Source organism: Nicotiana sylvestris, chromosome 7, assembly GCF_000393655.2.
Source record: "Nicotiana sylvestris chromosome 7, ASM39365v2, whole genome shotgun sequence".
Lineage (NCBI taxonomy): Eukaryota > Viridiplantae > Streptophyta > Magnoliopsida > Solanales > Solanaceae > Nicotiana > Nicotiana sylvestris.
In genome coordinates, this window is record NC_091063.1 from 80,518,531 (window position 1) to 80,543,716 (window position 25,186).

Sequence of the window (25,186 nt, forward strand, 5' to 3'; positions counted from 1 at the left end):
TTGCTGTGGTTAAGAACAAAGAAGAGTAATTTGAGCAATACTAACCCTATGATTTGCTGCGTGCTTGCTCTTAACTTTGGCAAAGCAACCCAAGGAAACAAGAACCTGATCGGTGTTCAACAATCGTCCTGTCCTGGACATTATTTTGGCTCTTCATCTTAACGTGGATGTAGCGAAGATTGACATATTAACAAAATTCAATGAAAATCTGATGCAAATACTACGTCAACTTGCGAACAGGGCTACCATTTCGAGAAACACCAAAGTTGCACTTAAAACTTCCATGGTGATTTCCCCATTAGAAGAATCACATTACAATATAGCAGGTATATTTGAAAACCGGATAGATAAACATGGGGATAACAGGGCGAGCTATCATCGGGCTTCACCACTCAGTTAAAGCTATAACAGTTAAGTCAAGAACATAAATTAGAAGTTTGATCAAGACATTAGAGGATAGGCAATCACTAACAAAAGAATGGAATTTTGTGTATATTTAGTATGTGGGGAACTTTGGATCCACATTGTGCGCCCACGACTCTAAGCCCCCTATTATATCCTTTGCTGAAGTGAAACCCGCCTTGTGAAGCAATTGAACAGCCCTTTGTGAATCATTACCTCTTCTGCATATCATATATAGAGAAGCACCGGAACCACCGTCGAGCGTCTCTTTATCTGCCTCTTTTTCCAAGGCAGCAGATATTTCAGACAACCTGCCTTCCAACGTGGATAGAGGGATGTTGATAGAGTTGGGAAGTGAAACAATCTTATAGTGATGAGCTGGTCGAACATCTATTAATACATGTGCTTCACCTTTCGTCACTCTCTCATTGTACTCTTTGCTGCTGATTCGAGCATCCTGTGAAAGAAGGTTCAACTTCAATGGACCCTGAAAGAATGGTCAATTACACGGATAATTAGATCAGAAAGAAAATCAATAAAATGAGTCATTTCACACTTGAATGCTTCACTATGCCTTTAGTTGCATACAGAAAAGATACACATGTTCAGACAAAGGGCTACAAATATTAGACACAATTGAAAAGCTGTGAAAAGGAAATGCACCGTGGATAGTGGAGTTTGAGTAAATTTTTCATAGTCAAAATCCGGAAATGTCTGCCTTGTCAATACTGGATGTTCTCCACAAGCTTCGCACTGCAATGACCTTCCACGAATTTTGACCTAAAATTGCAGAGATGCAATGACTGAGATTATGACCAATGCTGACAATTGGCAACAAATAAGTACAATATGTTTAGGAGCAAAGGAATACGAATATTGAATAGAAGATATTCCAGATAAGTTGCCAACACGAGCAAGCAAATTTGATGGTACTAATATATTGTCAAGCAAATTTGATGGTACTAATATATTGTCCCTTCTTGAGCCGAGGGTCTCTCGGAAACAACCTCTCTACTCCTTCGGGGTAGGGGCAAGGTCTGCGTACACACTACCCTCCCAAGATACCACTTGTGGGATTTTACTGGGTTGTTGTTGTTGCTTCTTTTATTCAGAGGAGATTAGATACAAAATATGGTTGTCTTTAAGCGGAGAAAGGCGTGTTGAAAGCATTCGCGAAGTATCTATATTTTTCTTTTGTCAGGCTCCTTCATAAGGTATCTATTTCGAACTATGTTTTTTCAAGGAGTCCTGAATTTCAACTGCTTTATTGTATCGTCACTGTCAACTCAAAAAGTTCTTATCAAAATTAAAATTTATTAAAAGGCACTATATTTAGCTAGTGGTTAGACAGACTATGTTGTATAGGGCAGAGTGCTGACCAGTCAAGAATTCCGATATCCAGTAGATGAAAGTAGTTGAAATGAGGATGTTGAGATGGATGTGTGAGCATACTAGGTTAGATAGAATTAGGAATAAAATTATTCGGGACAAGGTGGGAGTGGCCACTATGAAGGAAAAGATGCGAGAGGCGAGGCTGGGATGGTTCGGGCATGTTAAGAGGCGAAGCACAGATGCCCTAGTCAGGAGGTGTGAGGGGTTGGCCTTGGGGGTAAGAGGAAGGGTGGAGGTAGGCCAAAGAAATCTTGGGGAGAGTTGGTCAGGCGGGACATGGCGCAGCTTGAGCTAACCGAGGACATGACCCTAGATATGAGGGTGTGGAGGTTGAGGATTAGGGTAGAATATTAGTAGGTAGTTGTGCGTTTCCCTTTGTCTTCATTAGTTCATTAATGTTAGTGTTAGTATGGTACCCTTTTATCCTGAGTTTACTATTTTCTTGTTCTTTTATTATTTGTCACTGGTACTTCCTTACTTTGCTATCAGTGCTCCTTTCATATTCTCTATTGCTATCAGACCTCGGATTTAGTTTCTCTAAATATATTATCTTGCTATTACTTGCTATTGGTACTTCTTTCATATTCTTTATTGCTATTTTCAATTTAGTTTTCTAAATATATTGTCTTGTTATGAATTGCTATCTGCACTTCTTCCATCTTCTTTAGCCGAGGGTCTATCGAAAACAGCCTCTCTGCCCTCCTACCGTAGGAGTAACACTGCGTACATCCTACCCTCCCCAGACCCCACTTGTGAGATTTTCACTAGGTGGTTGTTGTTGTTTGCCCTATATTTAGCTAATTTACTCTTTATCAGTGCTTAGTAGAAATTGCAAAATTGGAAGACTGCAAGATCTACTTTTCCCACAAAGAATAAAGAGCTGTTTCATACGAAATGAATGGAAGTATGAGAAATTAGAATATCAAACGCACAATACGAATCCGGCCTGACAGGGCATCGAAAAGAAGCATCCTCCCAGAGAGTGGTTCTCCAACCAAGCTAGAAACTTTTATGGCCTCCAGGGCTTGAAGACAACCAATAACACCTGGAACTGAAAGTGAAGAAAAATTATAACTGAGAATAGGAATATAAATTAGTACCAAGCTGGTCACACCATATGTTTTAAAACAATGTGAATCCTACAGATTATACATAGAAACAGATACAGCCAAACCAAAAAGAAAGTTTTTCAGGTTTAATATGACATCAATAAAGTTTTTCAGGTTTGATATGATATCAATACTTTCCTCTCTAACCATTGTTATAAGCAAGATACCCAATAAACAGACCAAAGAGAGAAGTTTGCTTTCAGGAAAACTAAGGGAATTTCACATATTAGAGAGATAAGTATGAGATAATCACAACTTACCAACTCCCAGTACTCCACTGTCAGCACATCTCTGACATGCATTTGTGGGTGGAGGAGTTGGAAACAGGCATCGATAGCATGGACCTCCATTGTAATTGTAGACTGTCAGCTAGATAAACCATTCAGGGCACAGAGTTACCAATCAATCTGAACAGCTATAAGCAATTTATACTGCAGTTCTAGGGAAACACAAGTAAAAAGCTCTAGGAAGGATGAATGCTTTCAGAAAATGGTACCTGCCCTTCTAGTCCTAGAGCAGCTCCAGATATAAGAGGCTGTTAACACAAATAAGCCAGTAATCAGTTCAGAGATCCAACAAAATGAACTTATCATCCAATTTCACACTTGCAATATGAGATTAGTGTTTGTATATCCAGGCACTGATATTCACTATCATCATTACATGATCATACCAGAACATTAGTATGGCAGGAAAGAAAAGTGATTTATGTGTCTGTAAATAAGTTTAAAGGAAAAGCTGCCTGTTAGATTGATTTGCAGCTTTACAGCTTAATACCAGTTTTTCTGTAGGTAGGTAATTTTTATCAATAACAGAATTTCATCAAAAAATTTATTCAATAACAGAATTAAGAAGGTACTGTAATCAGTACCAAAAATTGAATTTGTTTCGTCCTACAAAATAAGGAAGTCAAGCAAATCCGTAGTATCAATAATGCTAGTTACAACATTTTTTCAGCCAATACACTAAAATTTGCTGCATTTTATTTACACAAGTAATAGGATACTTGTGTAAGAACCTGGAATACATTATTCCTGGGAAGGAAGAAGTTATTGCATCAGAACACAATTATGTAGTGTATAGTATATCAAAATCCAGCTTAACATATCATTGTTACCAGCAGAATTAGTGTAAAAAGTGAACATCAGAAGAAACTGCTGACCTCTTCACTACTAATCAAAAAGAGAAACAGCTAACCTTCCCAAGCACAACGCAGCAATCATTGATCATGTAGCGGCTTGGAGCATTGTCTGTTGCATCTACTACCACATCATATCTGAGAAAGATCATTAAGCAAGGAAATGAGAAAATCACTGATCTAATTTAGCAAAAGTGAAAACAGAACCAATACAAAACATCAAAGTGATACAGATAGGAAATAAATTCATGCAACCCTGTATAAAAAAGTGTTATTAGGCCATACTTGCTTACGATCTCTAAAGCATTGGACGTGTGGAATGCTTCTTTGTGCTCCACAATCTGAGTGGAGGAGTTGATCCTAAAACAAAACAAATAAATTAGAATATTATATACAGGTTCAAATGCAAAACAAGTTTATTCAGTACGTGACTTACGAGCGACAGGCAGCAGCAGCTGACTCTACTTTTGACTTTCCAATATATGCTTCAGTATGAATTATCTAGAATACAATGAGAAATGCCATAGCCAATTAGCTTAAAAAACAAAAACTAAAATCTCAAAATCACTAAGACAAACAGCATTCACCAAAATCAATTTTCAGCACATAAAACACATTATATTAAACAAACTACCTGCCTTTGCAGATTGTTAAGTTCCACTACATCATGATCAACGATACCTATTCGACCTGCAAAATATACCAGAATAAAAACATGCTTCCTAATTTATTCCAAAAAATAGGGACAAAAAACGTGAATTAAATAGTAACTAATTACCAACTCCACAGGCAGCAAGATATAATAGAGCAGGTGATCCTAGACCTCCAGCTCCAATAACCAAAACTGAAGATTTCAATAGATTCGCCTGACCTAATGCCAACAATAAATTTTAAGTATAAACAGAAGTGGTTGTTTTGAAAGTCAAATTAAGTATGTTCACAGCAATTCGGACCGAACCTTGAACGCCAAATGAAGGAAGCAATAGGTGGCGACTGTATCTATAAATCATATCGGGCGATAGACCATTTGAATTCCCTAACTCTCCGTTAGAAAGCGGCGAAGTACATAGAGCATTGGAATTGACTTCTCCTTCTTCAACCTGATTTACTTCAAGTTGATTAAGTTGAGCTTCGAGAGCTGAAATTTGTTGCTCTATATTTCTCTTGTTAGCCTTTAGAGACTCGATTTCCTCGCGAATACGAGATGCTTCAGCACCATTGGAATCCATTACAAAAGCCAGGAAGAATCTGAACGCAAACTTTGGCTTGGGCAAGAACAGAGGAGTCGGAAGGTAAGGCAAACTATAAACCCTATATCTACTGAACCCCTTCTAATTCCTCATTGCCCCAAACTTACGCCTCTGGTCTTGATTGTTTAAATTTTTCTTTTATTTTTTTATGTTATTTTGTTTAACAATAAAATTTTTATTTGTGGCTTATGAAAGTTATTATTTATTAGTTAGTATTAGTGAGTAAAAATTTATGAATATTCGTTAATGTTCTTTTAGTAATGAATTAGCGTTTTGAACTGTTTGTCAAATAATATACAAGGTCAAATTTTAATTGATTTAATGTCCTAGATTTTAGACTTATATGTAACCGTTTAAAAAAGGATAACCTTAATAAATAAAATTTTACTTGATTTGAAACTTCTCCATATTAGGAGATAATTTAAATGATAATTTTGTCCAATATAAAATCGAATTCTAAGGGTAAAAAAGGCGAACGACATTTCGCTAAGGGCCTTCGTGCTTTTAATATAGTACTAATTTCTATTTCACTGCCTCGCACGTGTAACCCTAGCAATTATTTTAAAATTTATATTTAAAGATACTAAACTTTAACTTATAAGTAAATGTCAGTGTCAATTTTAGTCCTTGATAATTCTATTTGCTTGATTAGATATATTTTCAAGATGTGTCTTAAAAGGCGGGGGCGTAAGGCGAGGCGTTTTATTTGAGTCGTGGCTATACGTAAGCCTCGAGACATGGGGCATAAGCCCAACATATCTTTATATTTTTTAATTTATAAATTAATAATATAATATTATAACTTAAAAATATATATAAAAAATACATTAAAAGTTCAAGTAAAACTAAAAAGAATTAAAAAAAAACTCATGAAAATAAAATATCTACCATATTTTACAAATATAAATAATGTAATACTTTTAAAGTTACTATGAAATATAAATCAACTATAACGTCTTAACTTTCAAACAATTAAAAATTATGGTTTCTTAAAAAATATTATCAAACAACATATTTTACCTTCTAAAAGTAAATATACTATAAATTTTATCAATAATGTAAATTAAAATATTACTTCTTCATGAATAAATGCAAAATTACTTATAAATAGCAAAGAAACAAATGTATAATAATTTTGAGAGACACAAAACTAAGACATGAAGATATAGCAAGTAAATATATAAATTCTGGTTATCTATTTTCAGAAAAAATATTTAAATAATATTCACCTTCACGGTGTTCTCAATTAGTAATTATGCAATACTAAGGTAAAATATATTTTGCATTTTACTGCACATGCTATTTAGTAAGAGAGGTTTCCTTTTTTCTTCTTGTCCCCGTCAATCTCAAAATGTTTGCATTTCTTGATTGGGTATTGTGATTTGTAATCCTGGTGTTGAAATTTGTATATTTTGGCAAGTGAAGGTTGAGCTAAGTTGGTACATAATGTTAATAATTTAGACCGAAGTTGAGCTCAATTGCTATTAAAAGATAATATTTATTGACGAAAAATAAGAATTAGAGATCTAGGAGGTCACTCACCGTAAAAATATATTTGGCATTGTTCCTACAGTAGGAATCGAAAAATCTTTTCTTGGTTAGCCTCAGGAAAAAAAAAAAAGTAACGACATTTTGCTGTTGGTTATCATCATTGCTAATTAAACATCTTGTGTGAAGCAAACAATCAAATATTACAAGGATAAAAATAAAACAAATTACAAAATACAAAAAGAGGTTAAAACTCCATCTATGCAATTTGATTATATGTAAATGTAGCATCTCACGTAAATAAAAAAGAGAGAAAATTATGGATGTGCCTTTCTAATCCAAGTAGGATCAATTTTGTAGGGCCAATATATGTGTAGTTTAAATCGAAAAAGAATTCCATCATGAAGTAATTTATAATTAGATCCTTAAATTATATAAATATTTAAGGGAATAAAAGTCAATCAATATTTCGGGAATATTTTAGTCGTTCAACACTTAACATAAATTATTCGTACTTTTATAATAATATAAATAGATATAGATATAGATATTTTGCCAAATAATGTTATTAACTTACAAATTACAACTCTCTAGATATTTGAGACGTCTCAATTTCATAAAATAAAAAAATGTAAAAAGAAAACATACTACACGAAAAGGAAACCATCTAAAAGATCTAGTTTTTTATAATTAATTTAATATTATAATTAATTTTATAGAAGATTAGTAAAGTAATACTTATAAATAAAATACAAGAGATCTTTGTAATATTATTTTTTTATTCAAATCAGATGTGGATGTAATAAATCATTTTTTCACAACAAAATTTAACTCCATTACTATTTTTTGGGGAATATTTTTTCGAAAAGTTATCTAAACAATAGAAGCATAACTTTTTCGAATGAAAACAGGGAAATAGATATTCTTGAAACACAGGATTTACCTTTTTCTCCATCACAATATCAATTGAGAGGAAATGGTCTTTTATGCTCGCTTACAATTTGAATAGAAAAAATAATTTTATAAAGATCTTGTGTATAAAAATAAAAATTGCTTGAAAGAGAAAAAAATTAAAAATAAATTTGTATTGTTGAGAGTAGTGTTTTAAAAGGCGTGGGCGTAAGACGAGGCGTTTTACATATGCCTCAGCGAGGCGTAAGCCCCGAGGCACGGGGCGTAAGCCCCTTGGGTATTTAATTTTTAATATTTTATAAAATAATATAATTACAGTAAATATTTATAAACAGATAAAAATTGAAGAAAACTATATATATATATATATATATATATAGATGTGCTTCATCCCCACAAAAAACTAGTCAAAATAATCTATTATACGCTACTTACAAGCACAAGTAACTTGGGTTGAAAAGAATGAAGTTTTCTACATGGAGGAACAAAAATAATGACTAATCTGCAATTTGAACTTTGAACTTGCTGCTATGATGGAGAATGGAGTTTTCTTTGTATTTGTAAAAAATAAAAATTGAATATTCGTTGATTTGGGAGATATTAGTAGACTAGCGGACAAGAAAAGAATTGGGAAAGACCATAAATTAAGGCTTCAATCAATAAAAAAGGTCTTGTCTGTTAAATTTAATACATTTCAGTTCCTTTTTAAACTTTTGAGTAATTACAAACTGACTTTTGAGACTTTGGGTATTATACGAAAGACTTATTCAATAAATTTTGTTTTAATTTGAAAAAGCTTCTGGACTTACGCCCCAACTTTTGAGACTTTCGCCCGACACCATTGTCTCAAGGGCATTTTTGGTGCGGCTTGCCCTGAAAACGCCTTTTAAAACATTGATTGAGAATCACACTTAAAGATTCTTATTGATTATCAGTTTCTTTCTTTTATTTTATTAGGCTTTTTAAGTCTATTCCCATCTTATTCCTTGATTATTTGTATCTTCAGTTGATTTTCATATTTATTAGTAATAATAAAAAATAATTTACAGCTAACTTCGGTCTTTACAACAATGATTTACATTAGCGTGCACCAGTCCCGTATGTTGGCACCTCAATTTAAAGTTGGAGAATAATTCAACACTTTGATGAGATTCAACTAAGTACGAGGATATTATTCACCGTCTTGAAATGGGATGGATGAAATGGAGGCTAGTTTTGAAGGTTTTATGTGATAAAAATATGCCGCCTAGACTTAAGGGCAAATTTTATAGGGTGATGGTTAGACCGGCTATGTTGTATGAAGTTGAGTGTGGGCCCGTTAAAAAGTCCCATGTCCAGAAGATGAAAGTAGCTGAAATGACGATGTTGAGATGGATGTGGGAACATACCAGGAAAGACAAAATTAGGAATGAGGTTATTAGGGACAAGGTGGAGTGACATCTGTGGAAGACAAGTTGCGAGAATCGAGGTTGTGATGGTTTGGGCATGTGAAGAGGAGAGACATAGATGCTTCGGTCAGGAGGTGTAAGAGGTTGGCCCTGGCGGGCTTGAAGAAGGGCAAGGAAATGCCAAAGAAGTATTGGGGAGAGGTGATTAGGCGTACATGCCATTGCTTCACCTAACCGAGAACATGACTTGCGATAGGAAGGCGTGGAAGTCGAAGATTAAGGTAGTGGGTTGACATGTAGTTGTGAGTTTCTCCTAGATTTACCAGTAGTACCAGTATTATTCTTTTATTCTTAGTTCTTTATTACTTGTTATGCCACTCGCTTCCATTACCTTATTGTATTACTGTTGTTATTGTTTGTTGCTTTATTTTGACAGCTCCTTAAGCCAAGTATCTATTTCGGAAACAACCTCTCTGCCTTTATAGGGTAGGGGTAGGGGTAAGGCTGCGTATACACTACCCTCTCCAGACCCCGCATATGGAATTAACATGATTTTTTTTGTTATTGTTGTAAACACATCGTTTAATACTATTTATGTGATTTTTTAAAAATTACTTATTAACTTATTGACATGAGAAACACACGCAATTAAATAAAATCACCATATACCTATTTTTGTAATATTTAGAAGCTTGAAACTAAATAAAATTTGAATACTAAGTCTTTTCTTATTTGGGATATATAGGCGAAATACGTAGATTACCACCCGAGCTTGTCTCCAAATCCATGTTACACACCTGTAGACTACGTGAATAATTTTATACACTCAACCTTTCAAAAATGTGTCTATGACACAGCACTTTTGTATTTGACCACTTCTTTTAAATGGGAATATGTGACGCACCAATTAAATCGTGACACGTGTCATGAAGTTAAAAGAAAAAAGAAAAAGAAATCCATCTTCTTCCTCGATGAAAACCATCCATCGTGGCTGCTACAACCTTCATCTCAGTTTCAAGATCAGAGAACATGAATACAAATCAACAACCAAAGTTTTCAACATCAACCTTAGATTTCTTCAAGTTTAACCCAACTCAAAAATTCAAAGTACTCTTCTTCGGCCTTCTTAAATAAATTTCGATCCAACTACTTAGTTCATCTCTAAATGAGTTTCAATTGAAATGGATCTTTTAATATACAACTAATTCAATCCCAAACACCAATTTCAACGAACAACAACAATTTCAAATAATCAATTTTTAGGTCTTGTGCAATTTGTAGAAATAATGCGGATGAGAACGGGTGAAAACAAAAAATCTTAAGACGATTTTATGTTGGAAAAACAAAATTCATCACCAAAAAAGAAGCAAAGGCCAGAGATAGGTGCAGAAGAAGGGTAAGGGTTGCAGGCTGGGGTTGAAGCAAGGTTGAAGGGCAATATTTGAAAAGAAATGCTTTATAATGGATTTGAGGTGAGATTCATGTTCATGAGTTAGAGGAGGAGCTGTTGAAGTTATTAGAAGCGTTCTTTATAATCATCAATGAAGGAGCTGGCTGAAACTTGATTCATAAAAATGAAGATGACTAAAAATGAAAAAAATGAAAAAGTGAAAAAACTGGACATGTGGCGTCCAAATGAGGCTTTAGATTCAAAAAATTTATACTTCACGTGCCTCATTTGCGTGTAAAATACGCGCTTGGCACGTAGTCAAAATAGTGTGTCATACATACATTTTTTTAAGGTTGGGTGTGTAAAGTTATTCTCGTAATCAACAGGTGTGTAACAGGAATTTGGGGACAAGGTCAGGTGGTATTTTATGTATATATATATATATATATATATATATATATATATATATATATATATAAATTCCCTTATATTTAAAAAGTTAAATTTAAGTAAAATTTAATTTACTGCGATGATCCGATAGGTCATTCATAGGTTTATTCCATAATTCTGTATTTTGAAATCTCGAATAGCTCCATTTAGCCTTTTTCGATTTGCATGCGTAATCTATTTCTTTTTTCGGAAGGTATTTATGTGAAAAACTAATTAAAATGTGAAACCGTGCTTTAAAAAAACTCATTTGAGTTGACTTCGGTCAACGTTTTGAGAAAATGGATCCGGATATGTATTTTGACGATCCCGATGGGTCCGTGTTATGATTCGGGACTTGGTCGTATGCCCAGAATCGAATTCGGAAGTCGTAGCTTGATTTATCGTAATTTGTTGAAAATTAGGCGTTTAAAAGGTTTAAAAAAATCCAAGTTTGACCAAAGTTTGACTTTGTTGCTATTGGGTCCAGATTCTTTTTCCAGAACTTGGTATAAGCTAAATACTGTATTTATGACTTGTCTGCAAATTTTGGTGCAAAACGGAGTTGATTTTACGTGATTTAGACGTCCGGTTGGGAAATTGGAAGTTTCTAAGTATCATTGAAAATTTCATTCGTTGTGGTGTCCTATTCGTAGTTCTAGGTGTTATTTTTGTGTTTTGATTGCGCGTGCGAGTTCGTATGATATTTTTGGACTTGTGTGCATGTTTGATTTGAAGCATTGAGGGCTCGAGTGAGTTTGGGATAGGCTTCGGGGTGGTTTTGGACTTAGGAAAGATAGCCGGTGCATCTGGTTCTGGTGCTAGTCTCCGATCTTGTAATTGCGAGGTCAATGTTTGCAATTGAGAATATTCAAATTCCTGTCAGATTCGCATTTGCGAACCATTTTTTGCATTTGCGAAGTGTGGCTGGGTCATTAAAAGATCTCATTTGCGATCAAAAGGTCGCATTTGCGGAGGACCAGAGTTTGCATTTGCGAACAAATCATCGCATTTGCGATGATAGCAGAGATGGGGCTTCTTCGCATTTGCGAAGCATGTCTCGCATTTGCGGGGTTCGCAATTCGCATTTGCAAGTCACAATTGCAACATCTGCACCTGGTCAAAAATTGAGATAGGCGAGATTTTAGCTCATTCTTTCAAATTCTCAACCCTAAACACCTTAGAGACGATTTTTTCAAGTGCTTTTCTTACTGAATTCATTGGTAAGTGACCTTAATCCACTTTCTTTCATTTACACATTACATTTCATAAGTTTTCATCATTAAACCTAGGATTTTCATGGTGAAAACTGGGGATTTGGGTAGAATTAGAGATTTTATGTAAAATTAAAATTTAGACCTCGAATTGAGGTTGGATTTCAAAATAAATTATATAACCGGGCTCGGGGTGAATGGGTAATCAGGTTTTGGTCTAAATTTCGAGTTTTGACCAAGCGAGCTCGGGGTTGACTTTTGCTGACTTTTTCAATAATGATATAAATTGAACATCTTTCATTCGTGGGTAGTTCCTAAGGCTTATTTTGAATCGTTTGGTTAATAATTTGCTAGATTTGGTTGGTTCGGAGGCTTTTTTGAAAGGCAAAGCCGTGGTTGAAGCTTCAGTCGATTGAGGAGCGAGGTAAGTATCGTGGTTAACCTTGACTTGAGGGATTATGACTTGTTTGCCTATTTGCTACGTGTTTAATGTGTGGGTATAATGTATATGTGAGGTGACGAGTACTTATGCGTTATTGTTCGGTCAAAACATGCGGGTAGAACTTGTTTTCTTGTAATTTATTGCCTATTTAATTATGACATCCATGCTTAGATTAGATTATTACTTGCTTGATCATTCTTTAAGTATTTATGGATTAACTGTGATGGTTGAGTATTTTGGAAGTTAAGATTTGGCATCTTGGAATCATTATTGGGGTAAAGTTTATTCTTGCATTATCTATCCCCCGAATGCTTATATTTATTACTACATTGTAAGGTAGAGTATTAAAGCATGAAGGGTGATGCCATGCCATTTTATTGTTTCATTTATTGATTAATCATAGTGGGGAAGAGAGATAAAGCACGAAGGGTGATATTGTGCCATTTATATCAATTATTTATTGTTACATGGGCAAATCAAGAGTAAAAGCACGAAGGGTAATGCCGTGCCATTTCATTCCACTTATGTCATCATTTTATGGTAAGGTTGAGAGTAAAAGCATAATGGCTGATGTCGTGCCATCTTTATTCCGTATGTTTATCCATCTTTATTTGTTGATGATTTATATGACTGTCTGATGTTGTCATTCATGTTGTAGTTATCGCATCTTGTTCCCCTTTCGCATATCTGATCGGGTCCAACCTTACACCACTAAAAAGTGACAAGAGCGGTCGATGCAGCTTTTACCCGAGAAGATTGGGATCGAATCCACAGGGAGCTAGAATGTTTGGGATTTGGATTCATATCTAAACTCGCAATGTGTAGTGCTCTTGATTACACTTCCAATCATAATTGTTTGTTTGGTACTTCTAATTTTGTACTAATGATGTGTGAAATTTAAGTATAAATGCTTGTAAGCTTTTCTAAATGGTTAACGAGGCACTAGGGAAGTGACTTTCTCCTAGGTGAATACTTGACGGGTTCTAAAGCCTAAGGCACAGTTGTTATGTTGGGGATTGCGATATAGCCAATGCACGAAACTACTCACTCTATACCTCTCGGTAGCTTGAGTGACTTTGCCCTAATTGACTTTCTCAAGACCAATTAGGTCTCAAAATTGTGCAAACAATATAGGCTCAAGTCAGATATTACTATCTCTAGGTTTAACCTTTTAATTGGGGATATCAATCTCTTGAATACACCCAAATTCCTTGTTGGACTGATTTTCCTAGACTCAAGCTCTCTTTCTCAAGAAGAGTCCAAGTCAAAAAGGCACAAATTAGTATTTGCAACCACTAATTCAACATGAAAAATACAAATCAGTCCAAATATCAACTACCCATAAACATCTAAGCCTTAAAATAAAAGATCCATCAAATATACACACTAGGGTTGATCCACAACCCTAGCTAATGGGTCTAGCTACTCATAATAATGGAAGAAATCAAATATTTAGATGAAGAATAACCCATAAAATATAATTACTAGCTAAGATTTGATCCAATGTTAAACTAGCTATAAATTACTAAAAATGGACTAAAGCCGCCGTTCACGTGCTCTGCTAAGATAAAGATACCCTAAAAATCTGAAAAAGAAGTATTTATACAAGGCCGAATTTTCTGAACAAAAATACCCCTGACAGAGGTACTGCGGTCCGCAAGAAATGGACTATGGCCACGATGAAACTTTTTGGCTTCGAGTTTTAGTCTCTGAATCTGGTCACCGCAGACCTCATAAAATGCACCGCGGACCGCATAAAATGGACCGCGATGTCTTGAAGCTTCCAAAATCCCAGCTCTCTGAATCCCCTCTCCGCAGACTGCAATAAATGGATTGCGGTCGCGATGAGGTTACCGCGACCGCGAAGAATCTACCGCGGACCGCACTGCTTAGAACCCCAGAATTGCATCTCTCTGAACTTATCCATCGTAGACCACACTAAATGAGCCGCGGTGGGTCTTTTGCAGCTGTAGTGGATTTTATGCTGCAGCAGTGCTTTGACTTGTTCTTAGCACTTGTGTAGGTTTCACTCCTTTTTGAGCTGGTTTTGACTTCTTGTCACTTTTTTGACCAAACACTGCAACCAAGCACAACATGTAAGCTTTCGGGACTACTTGTATACATTTTTAATCTAAAACTCAAGCACAAAGGAGTATAAAATAGACTAGAATCCCTAGTTATCAACTCCCCCAAACTTAAGCTTTTGCTTGTCCTCAAGCAAACAAAATAAGTCCCACCTCCTTAAGAATAAAACCAAGAAAATTCAGCTGACCTAAAGCGACCTCATCTAGCATCAATTGAGACTAACAATCCTCAATTCAAATGAATCATTAGCAACATTCAACCTTTTAAGCACCTTGGTTTTAGTGCGACACAAAAGTATCAAGAATTGACTCAACTCATCAAGGAAACTCTTTCTACTACTTTAGTCATTGTGGAACCCAAACTCATACTCCTCACTCTTTCTTAAGCAAGACCTCACTTTTAGATTGTAGTACTTAGAACGAGGATTGTGGAATACACACTCATCTCTCTCAAAGAAAGGTCACAAGTTTGGCTCTAAGTACCATAAGCTTGCCCCTTATGTGAGTCACCACTAATGTAAACTTCATTCAACTCAAGATCATATAGGGCTTTTGTGGGGGTACAATGAAGGCTTTTTTTTCAAGGTAGGAAATATTTGGTCTAAGTAGGTTTCATCTTCCCTTAAATACTTTATTTGCTTCATTTTGGCACACATTCTCTTGACTTTTTGAGTCATTTACTTCTTTCTTAGGGGTTAGAAAGACACACTGTCACTCTTTCTTGTTCATTTCAAACTCTTTTCTCCTTTCTAATCTTTCCACGCCTTTCATCTTTTTACTTTTATTGACTCCCTTCACTTCTTCTACATTGTTCATTCTTTTTGATTTTTTGATTTTTTTTTTCTGCCTTTCCTTTTCTTCATTTTGTACCTTTTACCACTTTGTTGCATTCCTTGTCTCTCCCCCAAACTTATGCTTTTGCCTTGTGCTAAGGAAATATCGGGTGCCAAGAGAGGGTCTTTTTAGAACGAGTAAAGGCTTGTATTATGGTCTTTGAAAGAAAAAAGGGTATGGCTCAAAAGGGGTTGACTAAGGATATTATCATTGGTAGGTTATGGATGTTTTCATAATACCATACGGATCAAGGAGAGCCTATAATCACTTCTCAAGTCAAACTACACTTAGGATTTCGCCTAGCCAAACATTCAGGGCAAGTTCTAGACTAATGGCACGGGACTTGGACTTGAAATTCAAATTCTCACAACACAAGCTATTTGATTGCTAAAGAGACAGAGTCGGGGGCCCACAACAACCTTAGATAAGATTTGAGCAACACAAATGATCCCGAAAAATCACTTGATGATTATCGGCCAACACAAGAGTCTCAAGGGCACAACTGTCACCATCCTATACGTACCAATTTGTTTTTGACCATAAGATCAAAGGCAAATGTGTTAGGACCAAGTGAAGCTTTGCTTGAGACACTATTACTCATTAGCTACTATTTACACAAAAACAAAAAGAAAACACTCAAATCCTTAAGAAGGTTGTCATGTCATCCATCATCGGGAAAAACCATCCGGTCCACACAAATTCCACATTTGGAAAGAATCGTGTCATTAAGAAAACCAAAGGCTTATTGAATGCAAAATTCAAAATAAGAAGCTACAAAAATGAAGTAAGAAGCTATGAAAAAAATGCGGAAAGTAAACTGAATATGTACAATATGAAATTTAAACGAATATATATAAGAGAGAATAAATATATACATTAGAAAGTAACTTTATATACAGACCAAGGTTACAAAATACAAAAAAGTGAAATAAACTGGTAAAATTATATACATACCAAAAGTGAAAAAGCATAATAAAAACGAAAATAGTATCATATTTACAATCCAACATCATCAAAAGAGGGCTACTCCCTCAAATGAAAGCTAGCATTGTCCTCAATGCTAACTAACCAAAAATAACTCAAGAATAAGATAGAGAGTAAAGAAAAACTCCCTATTGGTCCTCCGTCTGCATGAGATTATGAGCCTGGGTCCCTGGGTGCTGTGACTTCTCGGGAACCTGTGACTGGATCCCGGTATCCTGTGCCTACACTGGGACCTGAGGCTGGCTAGAGGAACCTCCCTGCGGGTCCTCCAACTCAATCACTGCATCATCTGTCTGTGGGATCACCCTCCTCCTCTTTGGTGCCCTCTCCATCTCCTGCTCTTGCTCCAGCTTAGTCTGAGTGGCTGGAGGCTGCTCATGCAACAGTACGTCCAATGGTAGATGATCTACATCCTTAATCTTCTCCACTTCTACCCTCAACTCCTTCATAGACTCATTTGAGGCTCGAGTCTTTCTCAGCTTCTTTATCTCCTTTGTCATCTCCTTCAATGCCATTCCATGAGTACCTACAGCCTCCAATATCAACTGCTGGTTCTCCAAGAGTTTCTTTTGGTTGTCTAAAAGCTCCTTGAGAGTCTCTCCCACTGAAGCTAGAATCTGTGGTTGTGGGGGTACGGACTGGGCTGCCACCGAGCTAGAAAGCACAGACAGCTTTGAAGTAGCTGCCTGCATCCAGTTGTTGATACTGGCAAGGGTTTGGCTCAAACGGTGGGCAGTCAATGGGTAAGCTGAGGGTGAGGGGATATCTGGAGCAGTGGCAATAGAGGGTCCTGGGCCAATATCTGGTGTGACTGAGGGAGGCTGAGAAGAAGTGACTACTACTACTGGCTCTTCAGACTGGCCAGTAGAAGTAGTGGCTTTACCTTTAGGATCTTTGGCTTTGGGGTTGTCATAAGCCTTGAGGCTGTACCAGGAAAATGGCATCTTTGGTTTCACCTTCACATCAAACTTCCTTTTTTCTACATTCTGGTCCTCAAAGTACATTGTCAGGAAATTTGGGAAGGGGTATGATCTATCACCTTCATTAACCACCCTTGTGATCACCCTAGACATAACACTCCCGATGTTGATTGGGTACCCCGCCATAATAGAAGCCACCAATATTGCCCGAGAGACAGGCAGAGAGTTCTCATGGGTAGTGGGGTGCAGCTTGCTGCATACAAAAGTCTCCCACCCCTTTGCCTCAAAGTTTATAGTTTTTCTCAGAATTTGAACCCCTGATGTCAACCAAACTGGGGTGGTGCCTGGGAGTGCCAGGTATTCTGCCAACCACGGACGGGCTGCCTCATCCAATGCTACCTTTTCTAAGTATAATGATTCATCTTCCTCTGGAAAGCCCATGTAATCATTGACTGCCTTCCCATCGAACTTCACTGTCAAATTCCACGCCTTAGTCACTTTAGTGCCCTTTTTGATGTGGACAGCATTAGCGTATAACTCCTTGACTAAGTTCTTGTTTGCCTCCTAGACTTTACTTGTAAAATATTCCCAGCCCAGTCTCTCTCTGAATTGCCTCCTCACATTAGGGTTATAAGGTAAAAGGTCCCTCACAATGAATTTTCGCTCAAGAATCAATTTACTCTAGGGCCACCACTCTCGAAACTTGTGGTAAGCAATCTCACTAACAAATCTTCTTCTCCACACCTCGGGGTTTCTAGTTCTCTCCATACCCCCGGGTTAGGGCACACCCCCTTCTTCTTCATCCAGTACCTCATTGTCCACGGGATCCTCTCCAGGCGATGAAGTTGTAGGTGAAGTAGAGGTTGCACTATCACTGCTCTCAATTGAGCCCTTAGACGACTCAGAAGAAATTTGAATTGAATCTTGAGCAGCAGGAGAGCCCGGAGGTGTGGGCACATCTCTCAATCTGAACCTCCCCGGGAAGTCAGGTACATATTCTGGCACTGAATCAGACTCAGATGCCTCCTAAGAGGGCACATACTCACTTCCCTCTGAATGGGAAGCAGCTCTATCTGCAACCTTTATTTGTTTCCTGGTTTCCCCAATTGCTTTCCGGACTTTGGAGGTCAATTTGATCATTCCTCGCCCTTTACCCCGGGATGACTCTCCTTTTCCTTTCTGTTTTTCACCACATCCTCTTTATCTAACCATTGTCTGCAAGTGGAATTCAGTTAAAGCTTGTTAGTATCACAGTACCAGAAGAAACAATGAAGGGTATGACTGAAAACAGCTGACCGCGAACCGCATAAAAAGCATTGCAGCCGCAAAGACACCACCGCGGACTGCATAAAATAGCACCGTGGACCGTAGTGGGGTGGGGTTCAGACTACCCACCCTCTTATTCAGGTCACCACGGACCGTAAAAAATGAGGTGCGACCGCGGTAAGGCACCGCGAACCGCGAAAAATCAATTGCAGCCGCAGTCCTTAAAATCGACCTCTCTGAATGTTTACCACCACGGACCACGAAAAACACATCGCGGCCGCGGAGAGACATCGCGGTCGCGGTAAGCAGTACGCAGCAACACAAACCTAGGGTTTCAAATTTTTGTGCATTTTAGTCTTAAACAACACATTATCAACCCACTAGGTAGTTAATGACCATGTTTGACTAATTAAAACCTAATCTAAACAACATCATATAACCCTATGTTTAAAATTGAAAGAAAAGGAAAGAAGAAGAAGTATGAACTAACAAATTAAAAGAGAATAAAACAAAATTAAAGACTTGGGAAAGATTTGAAGTACCAGAGATGAGATGCAATGCAAATGATTGAGAATCAGTGTTTGAATTTGTGCACTTAGGGTAGTGATGAACAATACTTTTTCTATTTAGAGAGCAAATGAGCGAAAGGTGTAATGGGGGCCTAAGGTCCTATTTATAGAAAAAGGATCTGGGACCCATGCTACTTACGCACCGCAGACTGCATAAAATGCACCGCGGTAGTTAAACCCAAGAGGCACTGGCAAGGACGTCATCGCGGATCGTAGAAAATGCTCCGCGCTCGCGGTAGAGCATCGTGGACCACACAAAATGCATTGTGGCCGCGGTGACAAATTTAGAGAACCTCCACTTTTGGCCATTCAGCATTGCGGACTGCAATAAAAATTTTCCCCCGCAATAAGCTTAGTGGCCACGAAAAATGCAATGCGACAGCGGTCCAAACTTCAGAGAGTGCAACATTTTTCTAATTTGGTCCTGCACTGCATCAAAACAACCCTACACACATCTCACAACCAGTTAGTTTAAAAGCAAATCCTACACTAAAAAGAAAACAAAGAAAAACAAAAAGAAAGACACATGGGTTGCCTCCTAAGAAGCGCCTGATTTAACGTCGCGGCACGACGCATGTTACTATCAAATCACTTTAGATGGATCAATGCCACCACGTGGCTATCATCAATCTTTCTAAGATAGTGCTTGACTCTGTTCCCATTAACTCTGAAGATCTCTCCATTTTTGTTTTTAAGTCAAGTGCACCAAAATGAGTCACAAGCACCGCTTCAAAAGGTCCACTCCATTTCGACTTAAGCTTTCCCAGAAACAGACGTAACCGAGAATTGAACAAGAGAACCAAATCACCCACTTTGAACTCCTTGCCATGAGCATACTTAGCATGAAGGTTCTTTATCTTATACTTATACAAGGATGACCTGGAGTAGGCATGAAATCGGAATTCATCAAGTTCATTAAGCTGCTCCACACGAAGATTTGCTGCCACATCCCATTCAAGATTCAACTTCCTCAAAGCCCACATGGCCTTGTGCTCTAACCCAACTGGTAGATGGCAAGCTTTCCCAAACACCAACCAGTACGGAGACATACCAATCAAAGTCTTGTAAGCAGTCCTATAAGCCCATAGAGCATCATCCAATTTCTTTGACCAATCGGTCCTATTTGCATTGACCGTCTTTGACAATACACTCTTGATTTCCTTGTTTGAGACTTCAACTTGGCCACTCGCCTGAGGATGATAAGGGATAGAAACTTTGTGATTGACACCGTACTTTGCAAGCAAAGTGTCAAAAGCTCTATTGCAAAAATGAGACCCCCATCACTTATGATTGCTCTAGGAGTGCCAAACCTAGTAAAAATACTCTTCTTGAGAAACGCAACAACACTCCGAGCCTTATTATTGGGTAAGGCTACAGCCTCAACCCACTTTGAAACATAGTCAACTGCCACTAGAATGTATGTGTTGCCACATGAACTAACAAACGGGCCCATGAAATCAATGCCCCACACATAAAAAATATCAACTTCGAGAATAGTGTTGAGAGGCATCTCATCCTTCTTCGAAATTCCACCCGCTCTTTGACATTCGTCGCATCTCTTCACAAGTTCACTTGTATCCTTGTATAAAGTTAGCCAGTAAAACCTACAACTAAGAAACTTTGAGGCTGTCCTCGCCCCACCATAATGACCACCATAGGGAGAGGAATGACAAGCCTCTAGAATACTCAATTGCTCCTCCTCCGAGACACATCTTCGGATCACACCATCCGTGCAGATCTTGAACAAGTACGGCTCATCCCAATAGTAGTCCAAACTATCCCGTTTAAGCTTCTTCCTTTGGTTAGAAGAGAGCTCACACGGGACAATACCGGTCACAAGGAAATTAGCAACGTACGCAAATCATGGCATACCATTCACCGACACAGAAAGGAGTTGCTCATCGGGAAATGAATCATTGATCTCTATGACATCATGGGGCCTCCCCTCCTTCTCCAAGGGGGACAAGTGATCTGTCACTTGGTTTTCACACCCTTTCCGGTCCACAATCTCCAAATCAAACTCTTGAAGTAACAAGACCCATCGCATCAGCCTATCTTTGGAATCCTTCTTCGTCATCAAGTATCAGAGTGCGACATGATTGGTATGAACTATGACCTTGGCACCTATTAGATACGGTCGTAATTTCTCCATTGCGAACACAATAGCCAACAACTCTTTTTCAGTCACCGTGTAATTCACTTGAGTATCATTCATTGTCTTGCTCGCATAATACACCGGATGAAACATTTTATTTACTCTTTGACCCAAGACCGCCTTAACCGCAACATCACTCGCATCACACATGAGCTCAAAAGGCAAGCTCGAATTGGGTACGGTAATAATATGAGTGGTGGTCAACTTGTGCTTGAGGAGTTCAAAAGCTATTATGCATTCCTCATTGAATACGAACTTGGCATCTTTTTCCAATAATTTGCACAAGGGATTCACTACCTTTGAAAAGTCCTTGATAAATCTCCGGTAGAACCCTGCATGCCCATGAAAACTTCTAACCCCCTTGACTGAGGTAGGGGGAGGAAGCTTTGAGATCACTTCAATTTTGGATTTGTCCACCTCTATGCCATGCTTTGAGATCTTATGGCTGAGGACAATGCCCTCCTCGACCATAAAGTGGCATTTCTCCCAATTAAGCACAAGATTGGTTTCTTCACAACGGGACAACACCATATCAAGATTTTTCAAACATTCATCAAATGAGTCACCCCCAACACCGAAGTCGTCCATGAACACCTCCAAAATGTCCTCCGCCATGTCGGTAAATATGGCTATCATACACCGCTGGAATATAGGCGATGTATTACACAACCCAAATGGCATCCTAGAAAAGGCAATGGTACCATATGGGCAAGTGAAGGTGGTCTTCTCTTGATCTTCCGGAGCAATCAAAATTTGGTTGTACCCAGAATACCTATCTAAGAAACAGTAGAAGGCACACCCAACAAGTCTATCTAGCATCTGGTCTAGAAAAGGCAATGGAAAGTGATCCTTGCAAGTCACTTTGTTCAACTTGCGGTAATCCATGCACACCCTCCATCCGGTGATAGTCCTGGTAGGAATCAACTCATTTTGCGCATTGGTAACCACGGTCATACCACCCTTCTTCGGCACACATTGCACCAGCAAAGTCCAAGAACTATCAAAGATTGGGTACACAACCCCGACATCCAACCACTTGATCACCTCCTTTTTCACAACTTCTTGCATTGCTTCGTTCGACCTCCTTTGATGTTCCAAGGAGGTCTTTGCATCATCTTAGAGATTAATCTTGTGCATAAAAAATGCGAGGCTTATCCCCTGAATATTAGCTAAAGTACATCCAATTGCCTTCTTCCGTTTTTGGAGCACCGCCAATGTGTCATCTACCTGCATGTTAGTAAGACAAGAGGAAAGAATAATTGACAAAGTTAAACTAGGGCCTAAGAATTCATACCTGAGGTGTGGAGGTAACATCTTCAACTCCAACATGGGAGGTTCCTCGATTGAGAGATTTGTTGGTGGAATCTTCCTATTCTCAAAGCCCAAAGAAAGTTTCCGAGGCTCATAAGAGTAAGAGCCCATTCCATGTAAAGCATTAACACACTCCACCCGGCCTTCATCCTCATTTTTATCAAGATTCAATAATACCACCTCTAGAGGGTCCTCCACATTGATCATTGCACTAGTATAATCAACTATCACTGCCGTGACAAGATCCACAAAAGAGCACACTTCAGAACTGTTGGGTTGCTTTATTGACTTGCACACATTAAAGATCACTTTCTCATCACCCACCCGGAAGGTGAGTTCCCCTAGTTCCACATCAACTAAGGCCTTCCCAGTTGCAAGGAAAGGTCTTCCCAATATGATTGGAACCTCATAATCTACCTCAAAATCCAAGATCACAAAATCAGCGAGCAAAAAAAACTTGTCCACTCGGATAAGAACATCATCTACAATACCAAGCGGCCTCTTCATAGTTCTATCCGCCATTTGCAGCCTCATTGAAGTAGCCCTAGGTTGCCCTATACCCAAAGTCTTGAAAACGGAGTAACTTATCAAGTTGATACTTGCCCCCAAATCACATAGAGCTTTTGCAAAGTTTGCACTCCCAATGGTGCAAGGAATGGTGAAAGCGCCGGGATCTTTTAGCTTCGGAGCCATCGAGTGCACTATTGCACTAATTTGGTGGGTCATCTTGATGGTCTCACAATCCATGGATCTTTTCTTTGTCACCAAGTTTTTCATGAACTTAGCGTACCCCGACATTTGTTCTAGAGCCTCCACCAACGTCACATTAATTGATAAGCTCTTCATCATGTTAATGAACTTCTTAAACTGGTTCTCATTTTTCTGCTTCGTGATCCTTTGAGGATAAGGTGGATGTGGCCTTGTCAAAGGAGCCTTGGCTTTAGGCAAAACCGTTTTCGGCATGTCTATTACGTGTTCCCTAGACAGGTTCACGTTATTATGAGTTTCCACCTCGATATCTTGGATATCAATCCTCACTTCCTCATTCACGTTCTCATCAGTCACATTCTAAATCACCAAAGGGATCTCATCCTCTTGCAACTCCACTTCATCACTCAAAATTTCTTTTTGTTTGGAGGCATTCACATCACCGCCTCGTCCACTTCTTATAGTTACCGCCATTACATGCCTAGAATTGTTTCCACCCTTCGGGTTGACTACCATATCACTAGGTAGAGCCCTCTTAGAGAGAGTATTCAAGGATTGTGAGATTTGGCCTAATTGAACCTCCGGGTTTCTGATTGAAGTATTGTGGGATGCCAACTAGGCATCAGAGTCAACATTCTTTTTCATCATCTGTTCAAACATCATTTTGATTATCCCCATTTCATTTTTAGAAGAACTAGGACCTTGGGATGGAAATGGGGATGGATTGTTTGGTTGTTGATACATGGGGGGGGGGGGGCTTTGAAAGCCTTGCCCCTGTCACACCTCCTTTTTCCGCACTCGAGAAGGTGCAAGGGAGTTTTTCCAATTAAAGGACAATCGAAATGGGATTTGTTTATTTATTTCAGAGTCGCCATTTGGGAGATTTAGGGTGTCCCAAGTCACCGATTTTAATCCCGAATCAAGGAAAAGAATGACTCCATATTACAGTCTGCGTACCAGAAATCCGGATAAGGAATTCTGTTAACCCGGGAGAAGGTGTTAGGCATTCCCGAGTTCCGTGGTTCTAGCACGGTCGCTCAACTGTTATATTCGGCTTGATTATTTGATTTTATACATGTTAAAACTATGTGCAAGTTTTAAACTCTTGACCGCTTTTATTATTATTTTTTTTACGAGAATTGCAACGTCGTGAAAATATATCTCGAACAACGTTACATCAATGCACCCGTGGTTATTGACATATCTCGACTCGGTTGAGATTTGGATTTGGGTCACATAAATGTGCACCTGAATTAAGAAAAATAACTTATTAAGACGCGCCTAAAGCAACTAACGTATTGTTATTTTGGGGAAGACCGTAAAATTTGCTAAACGGCATGTCCCGAATTCTAAGTATTTTTAATATATATATATTTAGAGGGCCACGTAGCTTCTACATTTTTTTGTTTGTTGAGGCTCGTCTCATTCATTATTAAAAGGATTTACAACGTCATGGAAATGCATCTCAGATCACGTCACAATCAATGTACCCGCGATTAGAGACACATTTCGATTTCGTTGAGACTTGGATTTGGGTCACATAAATGCGCACCCGAGTTTAAGGAGATAATATTGTTAAAGGCGCGCCTAAAGCAACTAGCGCATTATTATTTTGGGTAGGGCCGCGAAATTTGTTAAACGACCCGCCCTGGGAAATTGGATGCTTCGTTATATACATTTAACGAGGGCCCCGCAGCTTGTGCGTTTTTACTTGGCGAGGCTCATCTCGTCCTTATTTTAAAAGGATATCCTATAGCAACTACGTTTCTTATCGCGTTTGTCTTTACTAACTGAAAACAGAGGT

The 25,186-nt window shown here is 38.1% G+C and overlaps 1 protein-coding gene across 1 annotated transcript; it reads right to left on the reverse strand.

Annotated features, from left to right (window-relative positions):
• Window positions 1-266: 266 nt before the first annotated feature.
• Window positions 267-5,389, reverse strand: LOC104239958 (adenylyltransferase and sulfurtransferase MOCS3). Its single transcript, XM_009794730.2, has 11 exons — window positions 5,000-5,389; window positions 4,820-4,912; window positions 4,676-4,731; window positions 4,478-4,542; window positions 4,327-4,401; window positions 4,101-4,179; window positions 3,400-3,438; window positions 3,164-3,272; window positions 2,727-2,845; window positions 1,066-1,182; window positions 267-889 (listed from the first exon to the last, which is right to left on the reverse strand). The coding sequence occupies exons 1-11, from the start codon at window positions 5,268-5,270 to the stop codon at window positions 497-499; spliced, it is 1,416 nt and encodes a 471-aa protein (XP_009793032.1). The 5' UTR covers window positions 5,271-5,389; the 3' UTR covers window positions 267-496.
• Between the last annotated feature and the right edge of the window lie 19,797 nt (window positions 5,390-25,186).